The 27,682-nt window shown below is 42.9% G+C and overlaps 1 protein-coding gene across 1 annotated transcript in view; it reads left to right on the top strand.

Moving 5' to 3' along the window:
* Positions 1-1,894: 1,894 nt before the first annotated feature.
* Positions 1,895-27,682, top strand: part of ERCC6L (ERCC excision repair 6 like, spindle assembly checkpoint helicase) — a 34,961-nt gene continuing 9,173 nt past the window's right edge. Inside the window, exon 1 of the mRNA XM_043569849.1 lies at positions 1,895-2,035. Within this exon, the coding sequence (XP_043425784.1) occupies positions 1,968-2,035 (68 nt within the window). The 5' untranslated portion in view covers positions 1,895-1,967. The remainder of the gene's footprint in view (positions 2,036-27,682) is intronic.

Genomic DNA, 27,682 nt, shown 5'->3' with positions numbered 1-27,682 from the left:
GACTGAGGGGGGGGGGGGGGAAGAGAGCTAGAGGATTTAGTGGGTTTTAAAAAAGGGGGAGTCCTGGGGCACCTGAGTGGCTCAGTCGCTTAAGTGTGAGACTCTTAATTTCAGCTCAGGTCATGATGTCACAGTTTGTGAGTCCCAGCCCCACTTTGGGCTCTGTGCTGATGGTGCGGAACCTGCTTGGGATTCTCTCTCTCTCTCCCTCTGTCTTTGCCCTCTCTATCTCTCTTTCAAAATAAATAAATAAACTTTAACAAAAAAGAAGCCACAGTCCTGTGGCTGTGTGAGAATGGTACTGAAAAAAATCCAATAACCTAAGGGCAAGCAAGCAGGAATCCTGGTCCTTTCTTCCCAATATTCAGAGCCTTTGGGGATCATTGAAAGCTAGGAAGCAGGGAGGCCAGAGTCTGGGTCCTGAGGGAGTTCCTTCTAGCTCTTCTCCACAGCCCACAGAAAGGCAGCTGCCTGAGATAGTAATCAGGGGTTTGCTTTGCTTCATTTTGAGTTCTCAACTGTTCCAAAGATATGTAAGAGATGATGGTAGATGCTGAGCCAAAGCACAACTGGAGATGGCCTGCCCTAGACTGGCGATGAAGATTTTTGTGCTCCCATCTCTTTTCTCCTTTCTATGAAATTCTCCCCAACCAGCCTTTCTCATCACACGCCTACTTTGGGTACCCAGAATGCCTGCGCACTCGACCCACCCCAATGCAAACTTGCCTCTAGGGAGAGAAGTGATTCAAACACTTCAACAGAGTAAGCAAGCTCTTTCAAAAACTGGCTTCCAACTACCTCATCTACCTCATTTCCCACTACTCTCCTTTCTGGCAATAGGCAGTGGACACAGTGAAGGAGCATGGATTTTCCATATAGACCTGGTATTAAATTCTGGCTCTGCTATTTCCCAGCTCTGGAACCTTAGGCAAAGTCACTTTATGTCCCCAGCCTCAGTTTTCGTATCTGAAAACGGGGATAGTAGTAGTATACTAAAAGCCCTCTTAACAGAAGGCTTAAAGCCATATGAAAATATGACCTAAAGTCATGTGAACTAGGCAAATATCCCATAGTTTCTTTTTAGAAGATCCCCTTTTGAACTAATGATCTATGGTATTTACAAAAAGCCTAAAATCCTCTGGACTTATGGTGGGCGTGACTGGGTCAATAGGTGAGTTTTCAAACACTGAATGTTAATCAGTGCCTTGAAGAATCACAATGTCCATGTTTTCATCGCTTTATGAACAAGGACAATTTTTGTTGGTCCACAACCTCTAACTGAGGATCATCCAAGCAACTGACTTAAACTCACTGGTTTCCTGCCCCAAGCTCTGAGCTCTGCCTTTGAAAATGATGGCATCCTAGTTGGAGCTTCTAAAGAAATGGTAACCATACGTTACAGCACTACTTTTTTTTTTTTTTAGCACTACTTATTTCTTAAATGAGAGCTTTGGCTTGGCTCTTGAAGACTCTTCCTCAATGTAAGTCTAAGTCACGGGGACCATGTCTCCCAGAGTGTTTGAATTCAAAGCATGCTCAATGCCAGGCAATGGCGAGCATGGAATGAAGTATATTTGGGGGGAACAGGCTATGGAGAAGGTCTCTAGCGGCCACTAAAGTGACCGAGATCATATCAGGCATTTTACTTCACTCACGAGGATAGCTAGCACATGCACACGCACGAAAGTGCTGAAGCACTGCTTGCACCGAACTGAAAATGGGAGAGAGGAGAGGACACAACACCCTCCCTCTCCGTTGGGCCTGGGACCGCCTCTTAGCTCCAGCGCGTATAGGCGCAGGCGCGCGGGCGGGATCCGGCGGTGGCGCGGAAGGGGGCGCTGCCGATTGGCCAGCCGCGAGGCCGACTGTTGGCTTTGCCCCGCCTTCCGGCGCACCACGCATGCGCCGGGCGGGAGCGAGCGAAATTTGATCGCCCGCTGAGATACCTGGAGCCCGAGTTGGGGGTCATGGAGGCGTCCAGAGGGTCTGTGGAAGCCGCGGTCTTAAGCCCGGAGCAGGCTGCCCGTTACCTGAGGTATGTCTGGGCCGCTGGGGGGGTCTAGCTCGCAGGCTCTGGCCGGCAGTGGGGGTGGGAAGCCCTCGGACCCTCCCGGGGGGCCAGACTGCTGAGGCCCTTGTGAGACGCGCCCTTGCGTTCTCGGAGTAGGGCGTGGGAATCTGCTCAGATTTCTAAAACCTGGGGAACCTCCCGATGCCCCCTTCTTTGGTCAGATAGCTCTCCAGTGCGAACTCCTTAAAAGTCAGAACTTCCACTGATCAAGCCTTTCTTGAGTCTTGCCAGTCTACCAAACACCGGGCCTAGGGGATACGGAGAGGAGTGAAACACTAACCTTGCCCCCTCAATACTGCTTATATTTTGGTAGTGGAAAGGGGTAGGTAAACCAATAATCGCTATAATGTTTGATGAGTGCTGAAAGAGGTATAATGTGCAAGGCATAGTATGGGCATAGAGGATGAGATTGGTCAACTACAAGGGCCGGCCTCACAGAAGGAGATGCTTGTGTTCAATGAGTAAGCGTTCATCTTATGGCTAAGGGTGGGGGACATGGTGATGTGAAGATGAGATTTAAACTTTTTTAAAAAGTTGTGATAAAATAGAAACAATGTAACTTAACCATTCTTAAGTATACAGTTCAGTGGTGTTAATAACATTAATAACATTAATACTGTTGTTAAAGCAGCACCACCTTCCACCTCCAGAACTCTTCAGCTTGCAAAGCCAAAATTTCCTATTAAAGAACTCCTTCCTCCCATCTCCCCCAGCCCCTGGCAGCCATCATTCTACTTTCTGCCCTGGTGCATTTAACTCCAGGAGCCTCATACAAGTGGCATCATACAGTATTTGTCTTTATGTGATGGGTTTATTTCACGGAGCATACTTTCATCAAAGTTCATCAGTATTGTGTCGTTACAGGATTTCCTTCCTTTTTAGGAGGGGATAATATTCCATCATGTGCACATACCACATTTTGTTTATCCATGTATCTGTTGATGGACACTTGGGTTGCTTTCATCTCTTGACTATTGTGAACAGAGCTGGCTTTGAACATGGGTGTGCAAATCTCTCTTTGAGATCCTGCTTTCAATTCTTTTGGATATCTAGCCAGAGGTGGGATTGCTGGATCACAGGGTAATTCTATTATTAATTTTTTGAGGAACTGCCATACGGTCTTTTACTGCAGCTGCATCATTTTACCTTCCCTCCAGCGGTGTACAAGGGTTACATTGTCTCCATATTCTCACCACCACTTGTTATTTTCTGGTTTTGTTGTGATGGTTGTTACTAGCCATCCTAATGATAATGAAGTGGTTGGGATTTTGATTTGCATTTCTCTAATGATTAGTGATGTTGAGCATCTTTTCATAGGCTTATTGGCCATTTGTATATCTTCTTTGGAGGAATGTCCATTCAACTCCTTTGTCCATTTTTTAGTCAGGTGGGTTGTTTCATCTTCACGTATTTTGGGTATTAATTCCTTATCAAATATGATTTGCAGATCTTTTCTCGCATTCTGTAGGTTGCCTTTTCACTCTGTTGGTAGTGTCCTTTGATGCACAGAAGTTTTAAATTTTGATGTTTTACAAACAAATAAATTGGGCCAGTGTATTAGTTCTGTCTTCCTTTCAAAAAAAGTGTTTTAAGGCTGTTAAAAGCTAAAAGGTCTTACTGAGGAGTAAAATCACATCTTTAGGCTAAGTTACATGATGTCTTTAAGGAAGATTTGGGAAAACAGGGAGCAGTGTGGTGTGGTAGAGTACTAGCTTTGGAGTTGGGCCGTTTGGGGTTCAAAATATGGCTCTGCCGTCTGCTAGCTGGGAAACCTTAAGTAAGTCATTTGACTATTCTGAGCCTCAATGTTTTCATCTGAAAAATGGGGATAGGAAGGCTTAAGCTATTTAACCCCTTCCCCTCCTTTCCCTGAACAAGCAAAAATGCCTGGATTTCCCCAACACTGCCTCTTACACAGGCACCTGTCTCTTCCTTGCTCTCAGGTGCTCTTTCCTGAACATTCCCAAACTCCCCTGCTCCCTTCAACGCTCAGCCCTTCTTTCACAGTCAGCATCTTCTGCCCTCACAGTCCCCTGCCTCTCATGACCCCTCAACTCACAATCTTTTTTATTTCTCCTAATCTTTCTCTGTCTCTCCCGTCCTCTTCCAAATCCAACCTACACCGAAGCCCCCTTGCACAAAGCATCACCTTCTCTGCCTTCTTCAGTGCTGCTAGTCCTCCTTGGCACACTCTGCTCACACATATCTGCCTTTCTTCCTCCCTCTCTCCTCTCTCTCCTCTTGCTGTCCCACCTTCTTCATCTCTCTGCCCCTCCTGCCTAACAGCTGAAAGAAAACTTTGAAACTTGCTGTCATACACTCTCTGCACCCATGTTTTCTTTTTTCACACACATCTTCTGTCAGATGAAGTAACTCTGTCGCACGCTTTCGGTACCTGTCATGCTTACCCCCCAGCTCTTCTCTTGCCCACCGTCCTCCTCTCCCCCTTTCTGTCCTGTCTCTTCCTGTTCCCCATTATCTCTTCCTCTGTCACCCACCTTTGTCACTCACTCTCCCTCTCTGGCACTCATTTTCTTGCTCCTTCTCCCATTCTCTGTCCCCCACCACATCCTTCTCTCTGTTGCCCCCATTCTCTCTCCTTCTGTCACCCATCCTGTCGACACTGTCCTCTTCCTGCTCACACTGTCATCCATTCTGTTTCATCCACTTACTCTTCCATTCCACCCTCTTTCTGTGTCTGTCATCCTCCCCACTGTCACCCCTTCCCCCCTTTCTCTGTCACCCATAACCTCTGTCCTGCACTCTCTACCTCTGTTACTCATTCTCTGTTACCCACTTTGTCATTCACTTTCCTTCTCTGTCACCATTCTTTCATTCTGTCACCTACCCCCTTTTTCCTCTCTGTCACTGTATCTTGGGTCCAGTCAGGAGGTAGAAACCATATAGCATATTAAAACAAGAATTTCAATATAAAGAATTATTAAAATGATAAACGAGTGACTATAAGAAATACGAAAGGGGTGCCTGGGTGGCTCAGTCGGTTAAGCATCTGACTTGAGCTCAGGTCATGATCTCGTGGTTCGTGGGTTCACACCCTGCGTCAGGCTCTGTGCTGACAGCCCAGAGCCTGGAGCATGCTTTGGATTCTGTGTCTCCCTCTCTTTCTTCTCCCCTGCTCATGCTCTGTCTCTCTCTCAAAAATAAATAAACATTAAAAAAAAAAGACACAAACTCCATATGGTGTCCTTGGGCTAAGGGGGAGTATCCAAGGAAGGACAGACTTGGAAGGGGATCCTCTCCCCAAGGCTGAAGTTCAGGCTTCATTGGAGAAGGTGTAGTTCAGCCCACTGTGTAGCGGAGAAATGCTCTGGCTGGTCTGCATCCCCTGGGCCAACAGGAGGCAAACTTCTGGAGTGCAGGTGGCAAGCAGTCTATCAGCAACTCTTGTCATGTGCACACAGAAGAGGTAGGGGCCCAGGGCACAGGCGAGCTGTTGGGCGAGCTTGTTTCTATGTGAGGGGATGCAAGAAGGTTATTGCCATGCCAGGTGGAGGCTTCAAGGTCATTGAGGGACGGCATGTTCTGGGTTTGTGGTTGTGGGCTATTCTGTTGTCCCCGTGTACTGCAGCAGCCGGCAACTTCAGAAGAGCCCCTTCCTCCTGAAGTGTCCCTCAGGCGCCCTCTACTGAGAAAGAGTAACATCGTGTTCGCTGTAAAGGAGAGATGCTTAAAGGAATTCTGTCCATTATCACAGAACAGGTATTGAGGGGTGAATTTGGAACTGAGAGGCAACAAATGATGACTGGTAGAGTCAGCCACCCTCTGCTTACCTCTGTCACTCACCCTTTCTCTCATGTTGCCTACCTTTTGTCTCTCACTCACTGTCTATGTCACTTGCTCTCCCTGTGTCACCAGTTTGTATGTGTCTATGTTGTCCATACTGTCTTGCTATCACCTGTCTGCTGCTCTCTTTCTCTATTCTCTGTGTCACCCACTTTCTCCTGTCACTCAAACTGCTTTTGTCAAGGTCACTAATGATTTCATAAATCTAAAGGTCACTTTGTAATCCTCATCTTCCTTGACTTACCAGCAGTATTTGACAGTGTTGATCACTTCTCCATGAGACTCTGCATTCATTTGGCTTCCAGGACTCCTCACTGTCCTGATTTTCTTTTTCTTTTTTTTTTTAAGTTTATTTATTTATTTTGAGAGAGACCAAGAGAATGTGAATGGGGGATGGCAGAGAAAGAGGGACAATCTCAAGCAGGCTCTGTGCTGTCAGCACAGAGCCCATGTGGGGGTAGAATTCATGAAACCATGATATCATGACCTGAGCCGAAATCAATAGTCAGACGCCCAACCAATTGAGCCACCCAGGCTCCTCTCTCCTGATTTTTTTTTCTAATATAATTTATTGTCAAATTGTCTTCCATGCAACACCCAGTGCTCATCCCAACAAGTGCCCTCCTCAATGCCCATCACACAATTTCCCCTCTCCCCCACTCCCCATCAACCTTCAGTTCTCTATATTTAAGAGTCTTTTATGGTTTGCCTCCCTCCTTCTCTGTAACTTTTTGTTTCTCCCCTTCCCCTCCCCCATGGTCTTCTGTTAAGTTTCTCAAGATCCACATATGAGTGAAAACATATGGTATCTGTCTTTCTCTGCCTGGTTTATTTCACTTAGCATAATACCCTCCAGTTCCATCCATGTTGCTGCAAATGGCCAGATTTCATTCTTTCTCATTGCCAAGTAGTATTCCATTGTATATATAAACCACATCTTTATCCATTCATCAGTTGATGGACATTTAGGCTCTTTCCATAATATGGCTATTGTTGAAAGTGCTGCTATAGGGGCGCCTGGGTGGCTCAATTGGTTGAGTGTCCGACTTCGGCTCAGGTCATGATCTCATAGCTCGTGAGTTCGAGCCCCGCGCCGGGCTCTGTGGTGACAGCTCAGAGCCTGGAGCCTGCTTCTGCATCTGTGTCTCCCTCTCTCTCTGCCGCTAACCCAGTTGCATTCTGTCTCTGTCTCTCTCAAAAAAAATAAATAAACATTAAAAAAAATTTTTAAAAATTAAAAAATTAAAAAAAGTTCTTAACTGGATCTGTTAATCTCATTAAAAAAAAAAAGAAAGTGCTGCTATAAACATTGGGGTACAAGTGCCTCTATGCATCAGTACTCCTGTATCCCTTGGGTAAATTCCTAGCAGGCTATTGCTGGATTATAGGGTAGTTCTATTTTTAATTTTTTGAGGAACCTCTACACTGTTTTCCTGAGTGGCTGCACCAGTTTGCATTCCTACCAACAGTGCAAGAGGGTTCCCGTTTCTCCACATCCTCTCCAGCATCTATAGTCTCCTAATTTGTTCATTTTAGCCACTCTGACTGACGTGAAGTGGTATCTCGCTGTGGCTTTGATTTGTATTTCCCTGATGATGAGTGACATTGAGCATCGTTTTTTGTGTCTGTTGGCTATCTGGATGTCTTCTTTGGAAAAGTGTCTATTCATGACTTCTGCCCATTTCTTCACTGGATTATTTGTTTCTCGGGTGTGGAGTTTGGTGAATTCTTTATAGATTTTGGATACCTGCCCCTTATCCGATATGTCATTTGCAAATATCTTTTCCCGTTCCATTGGTTGCCTTTTGGTTTTGTTGATTGTTTCCTTTGCAGTGCAGAACTTTTTATCTTGATGAGGTCCCAGTAGTTCATTTTTGCTTTTAATTCCCTTGTCTTTGGAGATGTGTCGAGTAAGAAATTGCTGTGGCTGAGGTCAAAGAGGTTTCTTTTTACCTTGCTGATGCTGCTTCTCAGATTCTGCTGATACCTCCTCATATCCTTACTTTTTTTCTTTTTTTCATCTAATGTACTTTAAATTCTCAGACATCATCTAATTTCATCCTTAAATACTTCAGTGCTGCATCTCTTTTTAAAAAGAACACATACTTACAAAACTATTATAATGTATCACCTAACAAAACAAGCTAATTCCTTGATATCAGCTAATACCCAGTCCACATTCACATTTTTCAAGTGGTCTTTAGTCTTTTTATAATTGCTTTGTTTGAATTAGGATCCAAAGAAGGTCCACACACTGCATTTGGTTATATTTCTTAAGTCTCTTAATCTAGGGGCACCTGGGTGGCTCAGTTAAACATCTAACTCTTGATTTTGGCTCAGGTTATGATCTCGGGGTTTGTGGGTTCAAGCCCCACATAGGGCTCCGTGGGATTCCCTCTCTCCTTCTCTCTCTGCCCCTCCCTCTCTCTCTGTCTCTCTCCCTCTGTCTCTCTCTCTCTCTCTCTCTCAAAAAAGTCTCTTAATCTAAAGCAATCCCTCCCCACCCCTGACTTTTATTTCTATGCCAATGATTTGGATTAGTCTGATGGCTTCCTTGTAGTATTATTAGCTTGTTCTCCTATCTCCTATAATTTAAATTTAAAGGCTTAGATTCAGGGGAAGATGGCAGTGTAGGAGGACGTTGGGCTCACCGCATACTGCTGACCACTTAGATTCCACCCACATCTGCCTAAATAACCCAGAAAACCGCCAGAAGACTAGCAGAACGGACTCTCCGGAGCTAAGCATAGACAAGAGGCCCACAGAAGAGGGTAGGAAGGGTGGAGAGGCGGTGTGCGCTACACGGACTGGCGGGAGGGAGCCAGGGCAGTGGAGGGGCAGCCAGCCCACCCGGCAAGGCAAAGCCCAGAGTCTGGCTTGCAAAAGCAGGGGGGCCAGAGGGAGTGTGTTCTGACAGCCAGTGGGACTTAACATCTAGAATGTTATAAGTCAGCAGCTCTGCTTGGAGAGCAGGAGGGCTAAAGGACAATGGGAAGGACAGTTGTTGAGCTCTGGATGACAGAGCTCAGCTTGGCAGGGAACAAAGGCACTGGGAAGTGCCATCTCCCTCAACCATCCCCCAGCCAAAATCCCAAAGGAACCAGTTCCTGTCATGAACTTGCTTGCACCATGCAAACACCCAATGCTGTGTTTCTGTGGATCCATCCCTTCGAAGGGTCTGCCTCCCTCCTGGTGCCTCAGGGCTCCTCCCAAAGCAGACCACTGAAGGCAAAGTGAGCTGAGCCTGCCCCTCCTGCCCCTGTGCACCTTGAAGATCCACCCCGGCTAATACACCAGATCCCATTGAAGCAGTACCACAAGCCTGGCAGTGTGCAAGTAGCCCAGACAGAGGCCACACCACTCCACAGTGATTCCTGATCCTAGGAGAAGGGAAGATAAGGTACACACCAGTCTGACTGTGGCCCCAGCAGTGGGCTGGGGACAGACATCAGGTGTGACTGCGGCCCCGCGCACCAACACAAGTTACTCCAGACAGCACAGGATAAGAGTCCTGAAGTTCCCCGCCACTCCAGGGACTATCCAAAATGACGAAATGGAAGAATTTTCCTCAAAAGAAACTCCAGGAAGTAGCGACAGCTAACGAACTGACCAAAACCGATTTAAGCAATGTAACAAAATGAATTTAAAATAATAGTCATAAAATTAATCGCCGGGCTTGAAAAAAGTATAGAGGACAGTATAGAATCTATTACTATAGAGTTCAAGGGACTAAGAAACAGAAGGAGCTAAAAAATGCTATAAATAGGCTGCAAAATAAAATGGAGGCAACCACAGCTCGGTTTGAAGAGGCAGAGGAGAGAATAGGTGAATTAGAAGATAAAATTATGGAAAAAGAAGCTGAGAAAAAGAGAGATAAAAAAATCCAGGAGTATGAGGGGAGACTTAGAAGTGACATAATTAAATGAAATAATATGTGTATAATTGGGATTCCAGAGGAGGAAGAGAGAGAGGGGAAGCTGAGAACTTCCCTGAACTGGGGAAGGAAAAAGGCACTGAAGTCCAAGAGGCACAGAGAACTCCCTTCAGACGTAACTTGAATCGATCTTCTGCACGACATATCATAGTGAAACTGGCAAAATACAAGGATAAAGAGAAAATTCTGAAAGCAGCTAGGGATAAACATGCTCTAACATGTACAGGGAGACCCATGAGACTCGTGATGGCTCTGTCTACTGAAACTTGGCAGGCTAGAAAGGAATGGCAGGAAATCTTCAATGTGATGAACAGAAAAAAAATGTAGCCGAGAATCCTTTATCCAGCAAGTCTGTCATTTAGAATAGAAGGAGAGATAAAGGTCTTCCCAAACAAACAAAAACTGAAGGAATTCATCACCACTAAACCAGCCCTACAAGAGATCCTAAGGGGGATCCTGTGAGACAAAGTACCAGAGACATCACTGCAAGCAGGAAACCTACAGACATCACAATGACTCTAAACCCATATCGTGCTATAATAACACTGAATGTAAATGGACTAAATGCTCCAACCAAAAGACATAGGGTATCAGAATGGATTAAAAAACAAGACCCATCTATTTGCTGTCTACAAGAGACTCATTTTAGACCTGAGGACACCTTCAGATTGAAAGTGAGGGGATGGAGAACTATCTATCATGCTACTGGAAGTCAAAAGAAAGCTGGAGTAGCCATACTTATATCAGACAAACTAGACTTTAAATTAAAGGCTGTAACAAGAGATGAAGAAGGGCATTATATAATAATTACAGGGTCTATCCATCAGGAAGAGCTAACAATTATAAATGTCTATGCGCCGAATACGGGAGCCCCCAAATATATAAAAAAATCACAAACATACACAACCTTATTGATAAGAATGTGGTAATTGCAGGGGACTTTAATACTCCACTTACAACATGGATAGATCATCTAGACACAGGATCAATAAAGAAACAAGGGCCCTGAATGATACACTGGATCAGATGGACTTGACAGATATATTTAGAACTCTGCATCCCAAAGCAACAGAATATACTTTCTTCTCGAGTGCACATGGAACCTTCTCCAAGATAGATCACATACTGGGTCCCAAAACAGCCCTTCATAAGTATACAAGAATTGAGATCATACCATGCATACTTTCAGACCACAATGTGATGAAGCTTGAAATCGACCACAAGAAAAAGTCTGGAAAACCTCCAAAAGCATGGAGGTTAAAGAACACCCTACTAAAGAATGAATGGGTCAACCAGGCAATTAGAGAAGAAATTAAAAAATATATGGAAAGAAATGAAAAGGTAAAGACAACAATCCAAATGCTTTGGGATGCAGTGAAGGCAGTCCTGAGAGGAAAATACATTGCAATCCAGGCCTATCTCAAAAAACAGGAAAAATCCCAAATACAAAAATCTAACAGCACACCTAAAGGAACTAGAAGCAGAACAGCAAAGACACCCCAAACCCAGCAGAAGAAGAGAAATAATAAAGATCAGAGCAGAAATAAACAATATAGAATCTAAAAAAACTGTAGAGCAGATCAACGAAACCAAGAGTCGGCTTTTTTGAAAAAATAAACAAAATTGACAAACCTCTAGCCAGGCTTCTGAAAAAGAAAAGGGAAATGACCCAAATAGATAAAATCATGAATGAAAATGGAATGATTACAACCAATCCCTCAGAAATACAAGCAATTATCAGGGAATACTATGAAAAATTATATGCCAACAAACTGGACAACCTGGAAGAAATGGACACATTTCTAAACACCCACACACTTCAAAACTCAAACAAGAAGAAATATAAAGCTTGAACAGACCCATAACCAGTGAAGAAATTGAATCAGTTATCAAAAACCTCGCAACAAATAAGAGTCCAGGACCAGATGGCTTCCCAGGGGAATTCTACCAGACATTTAAAGCAGAGATAATACATATCCTTCTCAAGCTATTCCAAAAAATAGAAAGGGAAGGAAAACTTCCAGACTCATTCTATGAAGGCAGTGTTACTTTGATTCCTAAAGCAGAAAGAGACCCGATAAAAAAAGAGAACTACAGGCCAATATCCCTGATGAACATGGATGCAAAATTTCTCAACAAGATACTAACAAATTGAATTCAACAGCATATAAAAAAAATTATTCACCATGATCAATTGGGATTCATTCCTGGGCTGCAGGGCTGGTTCCACATTCGCAAATCAATCAACGTGATACGTCACATTAATAAAAGAAAAGATAAGAACCATATGATCTTGTCAATGGATGCAGAAAAAGCATTTGACAAAATTCAGCATCCTTTCTTAATAAAAAGCCTCGAGAAAGTCGGGATAGAAAGAACATACTTAAACATCATCAAAGCCATTTATGAAAAGTCCACATCTAATATCATCCTCAATGGGGAAATACTGAGAGCTTTCTCCCTGAGATCAGGAACAAAACGGAGATGTGTACTCTCACCGCTGTTGTTTAACATTAGTGTTGGAAGTTCTAGCATCAACAATCAGACAACAAAAGGAAATCAAAGACATCAAAATTGGCAGAGATGAAGTCAACCTTTTGCTTTTTGCAGATGACATGATATTATATGTAGAAAACCCGATATACTGCACCAAAAGTCTGCTAGATCTGATAACATGAATTCAGCAAGTCGCGGGATACAAAATCAATGTACAGAGATCAGTTGCATTCTTATAAACTAATAATGAAGCAACAGAAAGACAAATAAAGAAACTGATCCCATTCACAGTTGCACCAAGAAGCATTAAAATACCTAGGAATAAACCTAACCAAAGATGGAAAAGATCTGTATGCTGAAAACTATAGAAAGCTTATGAAGGAAATTGAAGAAGATATAAAGAAATGGAAAAACATTCCTTGCTCATGGATTGGAAGAATAAATATTGTTAAAATGTCAATATTACCCAAAGCTATCTACACATTCAATGCAATCCCAATCAAAATTGCACCAGCATTCTTCTCAAAGCTAGAACAAGCAATCCTAAAATTTGTATGGAACCACAAAAGGCCCCGAATAGCCAAAGTAATTTTGAAGAAGAAGACCAAAGTAGGAGGCATCACAATCCCAGACTTTAGCCTCTACTACAAAGCTGTAATCATCAAGACAGCATGGTATTGGCACAAAAACAGACACATAGACCAATGGAATAGAATAGAAACCCCAGAACTAGACCCACAAAAGTATGGCCAACTAATCTTTGGCAAAGCAGGAAAGAATATCCAATGGAAAAAAGACCGTCTCTTTAACAAATGGTGCTGCGAGAACTGGACAGCAACATGCAGAAGGATGAAACTAGATCTCTTTCTTATACCATTCACAAAAGCAAACTCAAAATGGGTAAATGACCTGAATGTGAGACAGGAAACCATCAAAACCCTAGAGGAGAAAGCAGGGAAAAACCTCTCTGACCTCAGCTGCAGCAGTTTCTTACTTGACACATCCCCAAAGGCAAGGGAATTAAAAGCAAAAGTGAACTATTGGGACCTCATCAAGATAAAAAGCTTCTGCACAGCAAAAGAAACAATCAACAAAACTAAAAGGCTACCAATGGAATGGGAAAAGATATTTGCAAATGACATATTGGACAAAGGGCTAGTATCCAAAATCTATAAAGAACTCACCAAACTCCACACCTGAAAAACAAATAACCCAGTGAAGAAATGGGCAGAAAACATGAATAGACACTTCTCTAAAGAAGACATCCAGATGGCCAACAGGCACATGAAAAGATGCTCAACGTTGCTCCTCATCAGGGAAATACAAATCAAAACCACACTCAGATATCTCCTCACTCCAGTCAGAGTGGCTGAAATGAACAAAACAGGAGACTATAGATGCTGGAGAGGATGTGGAGAAATGGGAATCCTCTTGCACTGTTGGTGGGAATGCAAACTGGTGCAGCCACTCAGGAAAACAGTGTGAAGGTTCCTCAAAAAAATTAAAAATAGACCTACCCTATGACCTAGCAGTAGCACTACTAGGAATTTACTCAAGGGATACAGGAGTACTAATGCATAGGGGCACTTATACCCCAATGTTTATAGCAGCACTCAACAATAGCCAAATTGTGGAAAAAGCCTAAATGTCCATCAGCTGATGAATGGATAAGGAAATTGTGGTTTATATACACAATGGAGTACTATGTGGCAATGAGAAAGAATGAAATATGGCTCTCTGTAGCAACGTGGATGGAACTGGGAAGTGTTATGCTTAGTGAATTAAGTCATACAGAGAAGGACAGATTCCATGTTTTCACTCTTATGTGGATCCTGAGAAGCTTAACAGAAGACCATGGGGGAGAGGAGGGAAAAAAAAATGGTTAAGAGAGGGAGGGAGCCAAAACATAAGAGACTCCTAAAAACTGAGAACAAACTGAGGATTCATGGGGGGTGGGAGGGAGGGGTGCGTGGGTGATGGGTATTGAGGAGGGCACCTGTTGGGATGCGCACTGGGTGTTGTATGGAAACCAATTTGACAATAAATTTCATAATAAATAAATTTAAAGGCTTGATGGAATGGGTAAAGAAATGTGCTACATGTACACACAATAGAGTATTATTCAGCCATAAAAAAGAATAAAATTTTACCATTTGTGACCACATGGATGGACCTTGAGGGCATTATGCTAAGTGAAATAAGTCAGACAAAAAGACAAATATGTGGAATCTTAAAAAAACAAATAAACCCTAAAAGACAAGCTTATAGATACAAAACTGATTGGTGGTTGCCAGAGGTGGGAGGGTGGACAAAATGGGTGAGGAAAGTCAAAAGGTACAAAACTTCCAGTTATAAAATAAATAAGTAATGGGGATGTAATGTACAGCATGGTCATATAGTTAACTATATGACTATAGTTAATAATACTGTATTGCATATTTGAAAGTTGCTAAGAGTAAATTTGAAAAAAATTCTCATCACAAGTAAAAAAACTATCCATGGTGACAGATGTTAACTAGACCTACTGTGGTGATAACTTCATGATATATACAAATACTGAATCGTTATGTTGTACACCTGAAACTAATACAATGTTATATGTCAATTATACCTTAATAAAAAAATTAAACACTATTCTAGAGCAAAAAAAAGACCACAAAGATTAAGGGTCAATATTTGTGGCATGAATATTTTAAAGGTGAGGTTGTGTACTTCTTATTGCATCACATCAGGAAGCATATAATGTCTGATATTCCTACTTTTAGTAATGTTAGGATTGGTCAGTGTGCTCAGGTGGTCACAGGCTGGTCACTCCTTTGCAGAGTTGCATTTCCCCCCTTATGATGAATAAATAATACGTTGGGGATACTTTAGCATCCTGCGAGTACTCCATTCCCCAATGACCTTGCATCCATTTATAATTATTGCCCAACTTAGTTATTTCATTAGGGATTACAAAGTGTTGATTTTCTAACTTTACTACTGTTTTTGTATTCGTTAGCTGGAATTCTGTAAATGTTCTTAATGCACTGTTGGTTTTTGTAACATGGTTTTTGTTTTGTTTTAGTGTTTATTTTGAGAGAGCGCACGTGTGCATGGGCAGGGGAGGAGCAGAGAGAGGGAGAGAAAGAATCCCAAGCAAGCTCCATGCTGTCAGCACAGAGCCTGAGATGTGGGGCTCGATCTCACGAACCATGATATCATGACCTGAGTAAAAATCAAGAGTCAGATGCTTAATTGGCTGAGCTACCCAGGTGCCCCATTTTATCTTTTTTTTGAATTATACTTCATCCTTTGACAATCTTTTCCAGGCTCTTGGCTTTATTTTTTTTTTTATTTTTTTAATCTTTATTTATTTTTGAGAGAGAGAGACAGAGCATGAATGGGGGAGGGGCAGAGAGAGAGGGAGACACAGAATCGGAAGCAGGCTCCAGGCTCTGAGCTGTCAGCACAGAGCCCTATGCAGGGCTTGAACTCATGAACCACGAGATCATGACCCGAGCTGAAGTCGGACACTTAACCGACTGAGCCACCCAGGCACCCCATTGGCTTTATTTTTTTTTAAGTAGGCTCCATGCCCAGCGTGGAGCCCAACATGGGGCTTGAACTCATGACCATGAGATCAAGACCTGAGCTGATGAGATCGAGAGTCAGACACTTAACTGACTGAGCCACCCAGGTGCCCTTAGGTTCTTGGCTTTAAGTCACATTTTTATGCTGAAAATTTTCACATTTTTGTCTGTAGTCCTGACCTCTTCTGAACTCTAGGCTCATGTATCCAACTGCTTCCCTGACATCTCTACTTCAGAGTAGACCTATCAATCTTACCAGAGCCAAAGGACAAAGCCATATGTTCTTCTCAATGTGTGCAGAAAAAGCCTTTGAGAAATCTAGCACCCTTTAATTATACAAGCTCAACAAACTAGGAATCCAAGGTAACTTCCTCAGTCTAATCAAAGGTGTCTACAGAAACTCAAAGCTAACATTATACTTAATGGTGAAAGACTGAAAGCTTTCCATCATTTTATTAGGAACATGATAATGGTGTCTGCTGTCGCCACTTCTGTTCAATATTATAATTCAACATTATAATGCAGGTTCTAGCCATGGCAAATAGGCAAGAAAAAGAACTAAAAGCATGCAAATTGGAAAGAAGGAAATAAAACTATCTGTATTTGCAGATAAAATGGTGTTTTATGTAGAAAGTCCTAATGAATCCACAAAAAACTATAAGAGCTAATAAAAGAGTTCACCAAAGTTGCAAGATACAAGATCAGTATTCAAAATTGCATCATAGGGGCAGCTGTGAGGTTCAGTCAGTTAAGCATCTGACTTTGGCTCAGGCCACAATCTTGAGGCTCACGAGTTCAAACCCCATGTTGGGCTCTGTGCTGACAGCTTGGAGGCTGGAACCTGCTTCGGATTCTGTGTCTCCTTCTCTCTCTCTGTCCCTCCCCCACTTAATAAACGTTAAAAGAATTTTTTAAATTCAAAATTGCATTGTATTTAGGCAAGTAACATTCTTTTATAACTTTTGTTCTGATATATATATATATATATATATATATATATATGAAAATGTATAAAACAGGTATTCAGTTTAATGAATTATTATTGCAACCATCACCTAGGTAATGGTTTTTAGATTTTTTTAGAAAAATTTTTAAATGGTTTATTTATTTATTTATTTATTTATTTATTTATTTAGAGACAGAACATGAGTGGGAGGGGGAAGAGAGAGATGGAGACACAGAATCCGAAGCAGGCTCCAGGCTCTGAGCTGTCAGCACAGAGCCCGACCCCGGGGCTTGAACCCATGAGCTGTGAGATCATGACCTGAGTGAAAGTCGGATGCTTAACCAACTGAGCCACCCAGGCGCCCCAATGGTTTTTAGATTTTTATTTTCATCTTAACGGAAGGTCTTGTCCACTTCCCCACTAAGGTGGTCGGAAGGTGAATTGAAGGCAATCTTGAGGGTTCAGAACTTCTTTCCAAACAACCCCAGGTTTGTCCCAATCCTGGAATAAGTACTTGCTTGAAGCCAGAGTTTTGCACTACAATGTAGTGGCTAACCAGATAACCTTGGGCTGGCAGATTAGGGGCTGGAAGTACTAAAGGTCTATACCTATTCTAAGAGAACTTAATATTATTCCTGGAGAATTTTTCATTTTTAGTTAGACTTCATTCCAAAGGGCTAGTCAGGATATTGGCCACCGAATACTCTCCCAAGTGATGGAACTATTTCCTGCTGAGGCGCTTTGGCTGGTGTGACCCATCTGGGTGCCAACGCACATCTGCTATGCCAGAAAAAGGTAATTTTGGTTTTGACATAATTATTAATTGGCTGTCTTTTCCAGAATAATTAGCCAGCAAGTTCAGCTGCTTTCTGAGGGCATGTTGTTAACGTGTAAGAGGATGCTGTCTTCCTGTTTATTCTGGCAGAGGAACGTTTGCCCGGTTTAACCAAAATTTTCAGGTCGAAGTTACAAAGGAGGGGGTCTAGATCCCTACCTGCCTTTACCCACTTTAAGCTAGGGCTTCGTCTTCCCGCCTGCTTGGAATCTCTTTGCGACAGGGTATAAAGGACCTGGAAGAGCACTAAGAACCTTGGATCTCTTTTGGGCCATATGGTTTGGTCCAGATAGTTCTTAGCTGTGGAGTCCAAAGCCAGTGACACAGATAATGAGTGCTATAGAAAGCCTTACACTGTTGTAAGTGATTGGACTTACAGGTGAAACAGAGGACATAGAGGGACAGTGTTAAGCCCCAAACCAAACCTTGACTAGGTTCCTGTCCAGAGAACTACAGGCCTACCATTTTTTTAGGAGCAAACATTTGGAGAGGGGATTCAGCCAACCCAGTGGTGCTTTTTCTAGCTCAGATAAACCAGAGGTCACAGATTGGCAGCCATGAGCCATGTTCACAGGTAAGTTTTGTTTGTTCTTACTAGTATTTTAAAAACTTCTGCATTGGGGTGCCTGGGTGGCTCAGTCGGTTAAGCGTTCGACTTCAGCTCAGGTCATGATCTTGCGGTCCGTGAGTTCGAGCCCTGTGTCGGCCTCTGGGCTGATGGCTCAGAGCCTGGAGCCTGCTTCCGATTCTGTGTCTCCCTCTCTCTCTGCCCCTCCCCTGTTCATGCTCTGTCTGTCTCTGTCTCAAAAATAAATAAACGTTAAAAAAAAAACCAAAAAACTTCTGCATTAGTTACCATTTAAATGTTTGTTTATTTCGAGAGAGAGAGAGAACGAGTAGGGGAAAGACAAAGAGAGAGAATCCCCAGCAAGCTCCGCACTGCCAGCTCAGAGCCCAAAGCGGGGGCTTGATCCCACGAACCGTGAGATCATGACCTGAGCTGAAACCAAGAGTTGGACGCTGAACTGACTGAGCCACCCAGATGCCCCATTAGTTACCATTTAAAAATCAGGAGAAATTCCCATAAAAATCAGAGTTTCCAGCTGATCTTCAATAGTCAGAAGATCTTGGCAATCCTGGGCTTTTATTCCTGCAACTGGAACTACCATCTGGAGACCAATAGCAGCCTCCCCCCTTTAAATAGGGCACATGTGCCCCAGTGTTACTTTTTACACAGCATTTTCACTCATTGCAGTTACTTGCCTTGTCCCCACAGGTCTTTGCTTTGTGACCACTACACATTGGGTATATTCAGCAAGGACCAAACCTCAAAAATTAAGATAGAATTCTGTGAGGTTTGAGACCCACTGCTGCTCATCCCCGGATTTCCCTGATGTATGCTTTAACAGCCTTCATGCCATTGTTACAGTTTGTAACTAGTTATTTATGTGATTCGTTGATAAATGTCAGTCCCTGTTACAGGCTGCACAAAGGCAGAGACCTGGCTTGCTCTCCACTGTATCTCCAGTGTTTAGCACAGTGCTTGAAACATAGTGAGTGCTTAATTCCTATGTGATGCACAACTGAAGATCTCTTAGCTTATTTCGTTAGTCAGATGTCTCCAAACATAGTGGTTATAATTTCACCAATGGAGGACCTGGAAACATTGGATGATTATTACAGGAGAATGTTCAGAGTGAGAGCTTCCATGGGCATCATGAGGATTGGTGCCTCCATGCTACTTCCGATTGGAGCTAATTCAGGAGCAGTTATTCTTAGGATCTAAGATTTGGCTGGGTTTTATAGCCAAGCTCAAGTTCTTCCATTGAGGTCTCTAGTAGCCCAATGTTTTGGATTTGTTTTTAATTTTTTAATCTTTATTTTTGGGAGAGTGAGAGAGACAACATGGGCAAGGGGAAGAGAGAGAGGGAGACAGAGGATCTGAAGCAGGCTCTGCACTGTCAGTGCAGAGCCCAGTGCCAGGCTCGAACTCATGAACTGTGAGATCATAATCTGAGCTGAAGTCAGATGTTCAACCGACTGAGCCACCCAGGCACCCCTGGATTTGTTTTTAAACAGGGCTGCTTATAAAAGCATTTATTTTATTTATTTTAATTTTTTTAAATGTTCTATTTATTTTTGAGAGAGAGAGACAGAGTGCGAGAGGGGGAAGGGCAGAGAGAGAGGGAGACACAGACTCTGAAGCAGGCTCCAGGCTCTGGGCTGTCAGCACAGAGCCTGATGCGGGGCTTGAACCCACAAACAGTGAGATCATGACCTGAGCTGAAGTCAGAAGCTTAACCAGTTGAGCCACCCAGGCACCCCTAAATTGTATTAATGTTGAAGTGACTTTCTCAGAATTCTGCTTAATGTGCTGTCTTAAAGGGATTGTTTTTCTTTTTTCCCCCTCAAGAAAGTTTATTTTAGTTGAAGGCATTGTTTTTCAAACCACACAGGCCAGGTCTTAAGTGACTGGGCAGGTTATAGTCTGCTAGTATGGTTAGTGGAAGAACTTTTAAGGTAGCTTTGATGGGGGATTGCAGACTCTGGAAAGACAAATGATCATATCTGAAAGATGCTTTCTCTAAGCTTTCTGAGTATTCTGATCTCGCCCTTCCATGCCTTCAGCCAACATTAACCAAGTGTCTCCAGTGGATCAACCCACTCTGCTGGTTGCTGAGGATGCAGTGGTGAAAAAGACACCCGTATTTATAATCTAGTGGGGAAGAAAGAAAAATGAAGATTTCCATAATAGAAATACAGAGGATATGTCCTTAATCCACAATTCTGGGATAGTGTGTGTGTGTGTGTGTGTGTGTGTGAGAGAGAGAGAGAGAGAGAAAGAGAGGGAGAGGGAGGTTGTCAGAGAGTTGGAGAGGGCTTACTGACTTTTAAAGGATGAGTGGGAATTAGCTCAGCAGTGGGAAAGAAGCTGATGCACATGGCATATTAGACAGTTTTGTGAGTAAAGGTTCAGAAGCAAGAGGAAGCATGGCTCCTTCAGAGAAGTGTAGGAGTTTAGTATTGCTGGAGCATGGTAGAAGTAGGAGGATTGAAAGCAGATCTCTGGATCTTGATAGTTGGCCTGGGAAATACATGGAGGCAAGGTGAAATGGTGGATAGAATGGTGGCTTTGGATTAAAAAAATTAATGTTTATTCATTTTTGAGAGAGAGAGAGAGACACAGCGTGAGCGGGGGAGGGACAGAGAGAGAGGGAGACACAGAATCCAAAATGGGCTCTAGGTTCTGAGCTGTCAGCACAGAGCCCCATGTGGGGCTCGAACTAATGAACCGCAAGGTCATGACCTGGGCCGAAGTCAGACGCTTAACTGACTGAGCCACTCAGGCACCCGTTTCTTCTCTTAACCAAATTATTGTACTCTTCGAGATTGCTCTGCTTCCCACCTACCCACATCCATCCCCTCAGTCCCCTTAAACAAATGGCAGTTCCTCAGGGTTAAACATAGAATTACCATAGGACCCAGCCATTCCACTCCTAGGTGTATACTCCTAAAGAATTGAAAACAGGGACCCAGACAGATACTTGTACACCGTTGCTCACAGCAGCATTATTTATAAGAGCCAAAAAGTGGAAACGACCCTAGTGTCCACCAGTAAACACAGTGTGTTTTCATGCGGTGGAATATAATTCAGGCTTAGGAAAGAAATTGTGACACATGCTACAATATGGATGCACCTTGAAAACAGTATACTAAGTGAGATAACCCAGACAGAAGGAAAAATATTGTATGGTTCCACTTGTATAAGATACCTAGATTAGGCAAATTCTCATATAGACAGAAAGTAGAATAGAGGTTACCTGGGGCTTAGCAGATGGGAATGGGGAGCTATTGTTTGATGGGTTTGAGGTGATGAAAATGTTTTAGAAATTGAGAGTGGTGATGGTTGTATGACATTATGAATGAAGTCAATGCCAGTGAAGTCTAAAAATGACTAAAGTGGCAAATTTTCTCTTCTATGGATTTCACCACAGTCAAAAATCTCTCCGTTTTTGGAGGCCAGAAGTCTGAAATCAAGATGTTAGCTTCCTTAATTTCTTCTTGGGGGCTGTGACAGAGAATGTATTCCATGCCTCTCCTAGCTTCTGGTGGCATGGGCAATCCTTGGATTTCCTTGGCTTTGACCTACATTAACTACAGTCTCTGACTCTGTCTTCACATGGCCTTCTCCACTTTGTTTCTGTGTCTGTCTCTTTGTGTCCTAATGTACCCCTTAGAGGACATCAGCCATGTTGGATTAGGTCCCACCCGAATCCAGTACAGCCTCACTTTAGCTTGATTATGTCTGCAACGACCCTCTTTCCAAATAAGGTCACATTTCCAGGTTCCAGGTCAACGTGAAATTTTGGAGGGTGCTGTTCAACCCAGTACAAAGCCACTGCCATGGAGAAAACCCTCTAGGGGAAAGTATGTAGAGTCAGAAGTGCAAGGACAACAGATCTTTGGAAATGCCAGCGTTTATATGGGAACAGGCAGAGGGAGAGGAATTCAAGATACAGACTGAGAAGGAATGGTTAGAGAAGAAATCCAAAAGAATGTTGTATGCCACTGTACCCAAGGAGGGAAAACTTCATGTGGGAGAATAGTGGTCAGTAGGGTTTTTTTTTTAAGTTTATTTATTTTGAGAGTGAGACAGAGTGTGATCAGGGGAGGGGCAGAGAGAGAGAGATTATGAATCCCAAGCAAGCTCCACACGGGCAGTGCATAGCCTGACTCGGGGTTTGAACTCACGAACCACAAGATGATGACCTGAGCTGAAACCAAGAATCGGATGCTTAACAGACTGAACCACCCAGGCACCCCAGTGGTCAGTGGTTTTAAATGCAACAGAAAGGTCAAGAAAGATAAAGACCAAGAAGTGGCCACTCGATTTGGTAATATGGAGGTTATTGGTGCTGTTGGTGAAACCAGTTGCATTTGAGTGTTTGGTTAAGAAACCTGACCGCAGTGTGTTATGACTCCGGATTATGTGTGCCTTTGAACTGAGGTAATCTATGGGTAGTAATCTATGGGCAAAGCAGTTACTTCCTTTTTTTTTTTTTTTTTTGATCCACCACCCAGATTCAATTATTAACATTTTACTACACTTACTCCATCACATACCTATTCTACCAATCCATCTTACGTTTTGGATGCATTTCAAAGTAGATTGCAGAGATCAGGATACTTCCTCCTACCACAGCATACATACCATTAACTAAGGCTTTAATATTTTCACTTTTTTTTCTTTTGAAGTAAAATTTACATACAAAGAAATCACAAATCTTACATGTCCATTTGGTGAGTTTTCACAAATGCATCCATTTGTGTAACCCAAAACCCTGTCAAGGTGTAGAATATTATTGTCACCCCAGAAAGTTCCCTTAGGCCCCTTCTGAGGCTGTCCCCACTCTCACCTTCCACCTAAAGAGGCAACCACTGCTCTGATGTTTTCCACTACAGATTCGTTTTGCCTGTTCTAAAACTTCGTGTAAGCTGAATCTCACTGCTGCTTTTAGGCCTGGCTTCTGTAGCTCAGCATAATGTTGAGTTTCTTACATGTATGAATTCATACATATAGTAGTTCATTCTTTTCTGTTATTGAGTAGTATTCCATTGTATGAATATGCCACAGATTGTTAACCCAAGTTGGACACTTGAGTTGTTTCCAGTTTCTGGCTGTTAAGAGTAAAGCGATGTAGGGTTGGTTGGGTTTTTTTTTTTCCCCTTAGCTGTCCATCTCATTAATGGGGCTAATCAGGGAAAAGCTAATTATCAAATAATCAGTAATACTTGCTGTGTGACTGAAATGCGAACCACATTTTCCTCTAATTTATCCCAGAGGTTTCTGTTTAATAACATTAAGTTAATATTTATAAGTGATTGTGATACATTGTTTTCTACTTTGGTTAACATGATCATCCCTGGAAGTCAGGCCAGTAGGTGGCCATCTTTTCAGTCTAGTTTTTCCGTGACTCAGGCTTTAATGGATCGGTTTCCAGTACTGGCATTGAGGCCACCTGTAGTTTTTTTTTTTTTAATCAGAATCACATGTTTTATTGATGCTGGTGGACAATCGAAAAGATTTACCAGTTGTGCCTGATGTATCCGCATGCACATTGACAAGGGGACTGGATATGTGGAGGTATGTCAGAGAGCTCCTTATCAAGGAGCTGGATCAGGATAGGGGAACTGAGATCTTTTGGGAAGGATAGTAGTAACTACTCACACGCAGTGAGGTTAGCAGAACCAGGCTCGTGCACCCCTCCCAGAAGCCCAGAGCCTGGTGACTAGGTTAGAAAACAAAGAGCAACTCTGGTTTCTTTGCATGTGAAACAAAGTTTTATTGGGTCTGGGTCTTTGCATTTGGTTCCATATCCCATCACATTCCAGAAGAATATTATAGGGAATGTTCCAAAGGACCCCTCAAGAACCTAGTGTTTATCTCTATAATTTTTCTATAAGTCCTTTAAAATGATTCTTAAAGTGGGGGGCACCTGGGTGGCTCAGTTGGTTGAGTGTCTCACTTCGGTTCAGGTCATGATCTCATGTTCCTTGAGTTCCAGAGCTAAGCCGCATCAGGCAGGGTCCCTGCTGTTAGCACAGAGCCTGCTTAGGATCCTCTGTCCCTCTCTTTCTGCCCCTTCCCCACCTGCACTCTCAAAAATAAAACATTTAAAAAATAAATAAAATGATCCTTATAGGGAATCATGTTCTACACATGAAATTTCAGGTACAATCATTAAAATACAAAATTTTTGTTTTAAAGTCCCTTGCTATGGAATTAAAATCTCTCTTCTGGGTTGACAGTTTTGCATCTGAATAGTTCTTTAACATCAGAGCCTCACACGTAAGTGCCTTTTAAATAGTTATTAAATTGGTAAATGAGGGGTGCCTGGGTGGCTCAGTACGTTAAGCCTACAACTCTTGACGTTGGCTCAGGTCATGATCTCACAGTTCTTGAGCCCAAGGTTCTTGAGCTCAAGCCCTGCATCAGGCTCCACTATGGCAGTGCTGAGCCTGCGTGGGATTCTGTGTCTCCTCTCTCTGCCCCTCCCTCCCACCCTCCCTCTCTCTCAAAATAAATAAATACACTGAAAAAAAAATAAACTGGTAAATGAAAATAAATCTGACCTTTTCCCATACTTAGCACTGTTTTCCTCCTTGTTCTGCTTGGGAGGAGGTTCTTTCTCCTGAACTGGTTACTCTTCCCTTATCTTGGCTGCCAAGCAGGCCTGGCTTTTCCCCCAGCCATGCCCAAGAAGAATAGGGTAGCAATTCTGGAAGAAACATTTGGACCCATGAAGTGTTACATTCTCTAGATCATTAGGGATCCTATGTGTTTCAGATGGACACATGATTGCATTAGTAGTAAAAATGACATTTTTTTTTCTTTTCCAGCCCTGGAAAATGGAAGTGATTAGAGGTTGAGTGGCTAAATCAAACTGTATTACAGAAAACATTGTGGTCTTGTAAGTAACCAGATATCCAGGATAGTGCTATAATAGGCAGATTTCTTTTTTTTCTCTTAACTCCGTTATAAGGAAAGAAGGCCCAACTTCATTGGTGGAGCAGACTGGGTAGAGGGAAGGAGCTGAGATGCAGTATGAGACCTGCTGACTCAGGTGGAGTGGACTGCAAAGCAGCTTGCCTGATAGGGGTTCAACCCAATCAGAAAGTGGTGGTGAGCAAGGAATACTATAAATTCCAGTTGTGGTTCAGGCAGAAGGTTGACCAATGTGGGAGTTCCAGAGGATGGGTAGTACCCAGCAATATGAGTCTTAGACTGGTGGTAAGAAGTCTAAGCAGACAGGGGCACCTGGGTGGCTCAGTCGGTTGAGCATCCGACTTCGGCTCAGGTCATGATCTCGCAGTTTGTGAGTTTGAGCCCCGCGTCGGGCTCTGTGCTGACAGTTCAGAGCCTGGGGCCTGCTTCAGATTCTGTGTCTCTCTCTCTGCCCCCCCCCCCCCCCCGCTCTCTCTCTCTCACCTTCAAAAATAAGTAAACATTAAAAAAATTTTAAAAAGATTAAAAAAAAGAGTCTAAGCAGACAGTTGCCATTTAAAAGGTTGGTGTATTACAATGCCTGGGTGGCTTGGTTGAGCATCCACCTTCATTTCAGGTTATGATCTCATGGTTTGTGAGTTTGAGCCCCACATCGAGCTCACTGCTGTCAGTGCAGAGCCTGCTTAGGATCCTCTGTCCCCTTCTCTCTCTGCCCCTTCCCTGCTTGCGCTCTCTCTCTCTCAAAAATAAACATTTTGTTAGGAAAAAAAGGTGTATGATTCTGGGGAGTGTAACACAGAGCTAGGGTTCACAGGCAGCACTTTACTTCCTGGAGAGGAGGCCTGGCTGTAGTTAGAAGACCAGGCTTCACAGGGGTTTAGGATACTGGACAGATTACCAGTTTAGGGATTTGGAAACTATCTAATAGTAATAGAAAATGACATATTTTCTCCTTCAAGCTCTGGGACATAGACCAAGCCAGAAGACCAGTTACCCAGGTGAAGGCACCCTGAGGGTGGGGAGGGTCGTGAGGAAAGAGAAAGTGGAGAATGAGTTCAGGGGCTGGCACTAAGGTGGAGGGATCCAGTGGTCATCACTATGCCCTCACGTTCAAGACCAGAGTAAGAGGGAATATAACTTAATTCTACAGCTCAGCAGAGTTTGGGGAAGTGGGCAGCCACAGTAGAACTAGCAGAGTTTTACAGCAAGCAAGCTCTTTTCTTCCTCCTTTCCTGCTCTTCATCTTTTTTTTTTAAAGTTAATTTCTTTATTCTGAAAGAGACTGAGAGAGAGCACAAGCAGAGGAGGGGCAGAGAGAGAGAAAGAATCCCAAGTAGGCTCCACACTGTCCATGCAGAGCCCGACATGGGGATCCATCTCACAAACCATGAGCTCATGACTTGAGCCAAAATCAAGAGTTGGATACCTAACTGACTGAGCCACTCAGGCACCCCTAGTTTTCCTTCGTTTTTACATAAGGTCCTTTTTCTGTTCTTGCATCCTGTCTAGGACATCACATTACATTTTGTCATCTGTCTCTTTAGGTTACTCTTGCCTGTGACATTTTCTTAGACTTTGTTTTTGATAACTTTGACAGTTTTGAGGCGTATTGCTTAGGTGTTTTGTAGAATGTTCTCTCAATTGGGATCTTTCATTGTTTCTGGTGTTTAGATTGGAGGTTTTGGTTTTGGGGGGAAGACTAGAGAGGTAAAGTGCCCTTATCAAATTGTATCAAGGGTACATATGTTAATGTGATATATCATTGTTAATGTTGACTGTAATCACCTGGCTGAGGTACTGTTTGCCAGGATTCTCCTCTTTAAAGTTACTTGCGCTTCTCCCCTCCCCCATACCTTTCCACACTGTACTTTTTGGGAGGATGTTAGTATATGCACTCCATATTTAGGTAGAGGGAGTTATGCTCCATTTCCTTGAGGGCAGAGTATCTACATAAATTATTTGATTTTCTCCTGCATGGGAGATTTGTCTCCTATATTTGTTCACTCATTTATATCAGTGTGGACTCATAGGTATTTATTTTATACATTGGGTTCTAATCCAATTTTACTTTGTTGCTCAAATTGTTCCAGCTGTGACCATTGGGAGCTCTTTCATTTGGCTCCTGTGTCTTTTTGGCATACTCCCATCATTGTGGGGGGTTGTTTGAGCACTTCCTTATTTTCTGACACTACAGGTTCCTCCAGGCTCATCTTACACAGTTCCTGCCACAGTCCTAGAATCAGCCATTTTTCCAAGGAGCCCAGGTTCCTTTTATTGGAGAATCGTATTAGAAACTAAGATCTGGGTGCTAGGTGAGCTTTTTGCTACTGGGATTTTCTTGCTTCTAGGCCCTCTCACCTGACCGAGCAAGGAAATATGGGTGTATAATACTCCATGTGTATACACACAACTGTAAATATTCTATGTATAACCACCTGTATCTATGTTAAAAATGGGTTTATATTGATGTCTCCAACTCTAATCCATTACCACATGCATTACCACCATCTCCTCTTG

The sequence above is a fragment of the Prionailurus bengalensis genome, chromosome X (assembly GCF_016509475.1).
Source record: "Prionailurus bengalensis isolate Pbe53 chromosome X, Fcat_Pben_1.1_paternal_pri, whole genome shotgun sequence".
NCBI lineage: Eukaryota > Metazoa > Chordata > Mammalia > Carnivora > Felidae > Prionailurus > Prionailurus bengalensis.
The sequence above is the reverse complement of the archived record's forward strand: the minus strand, read 5'-3'. Positions and strand labels throughout refer to the sequence as shown.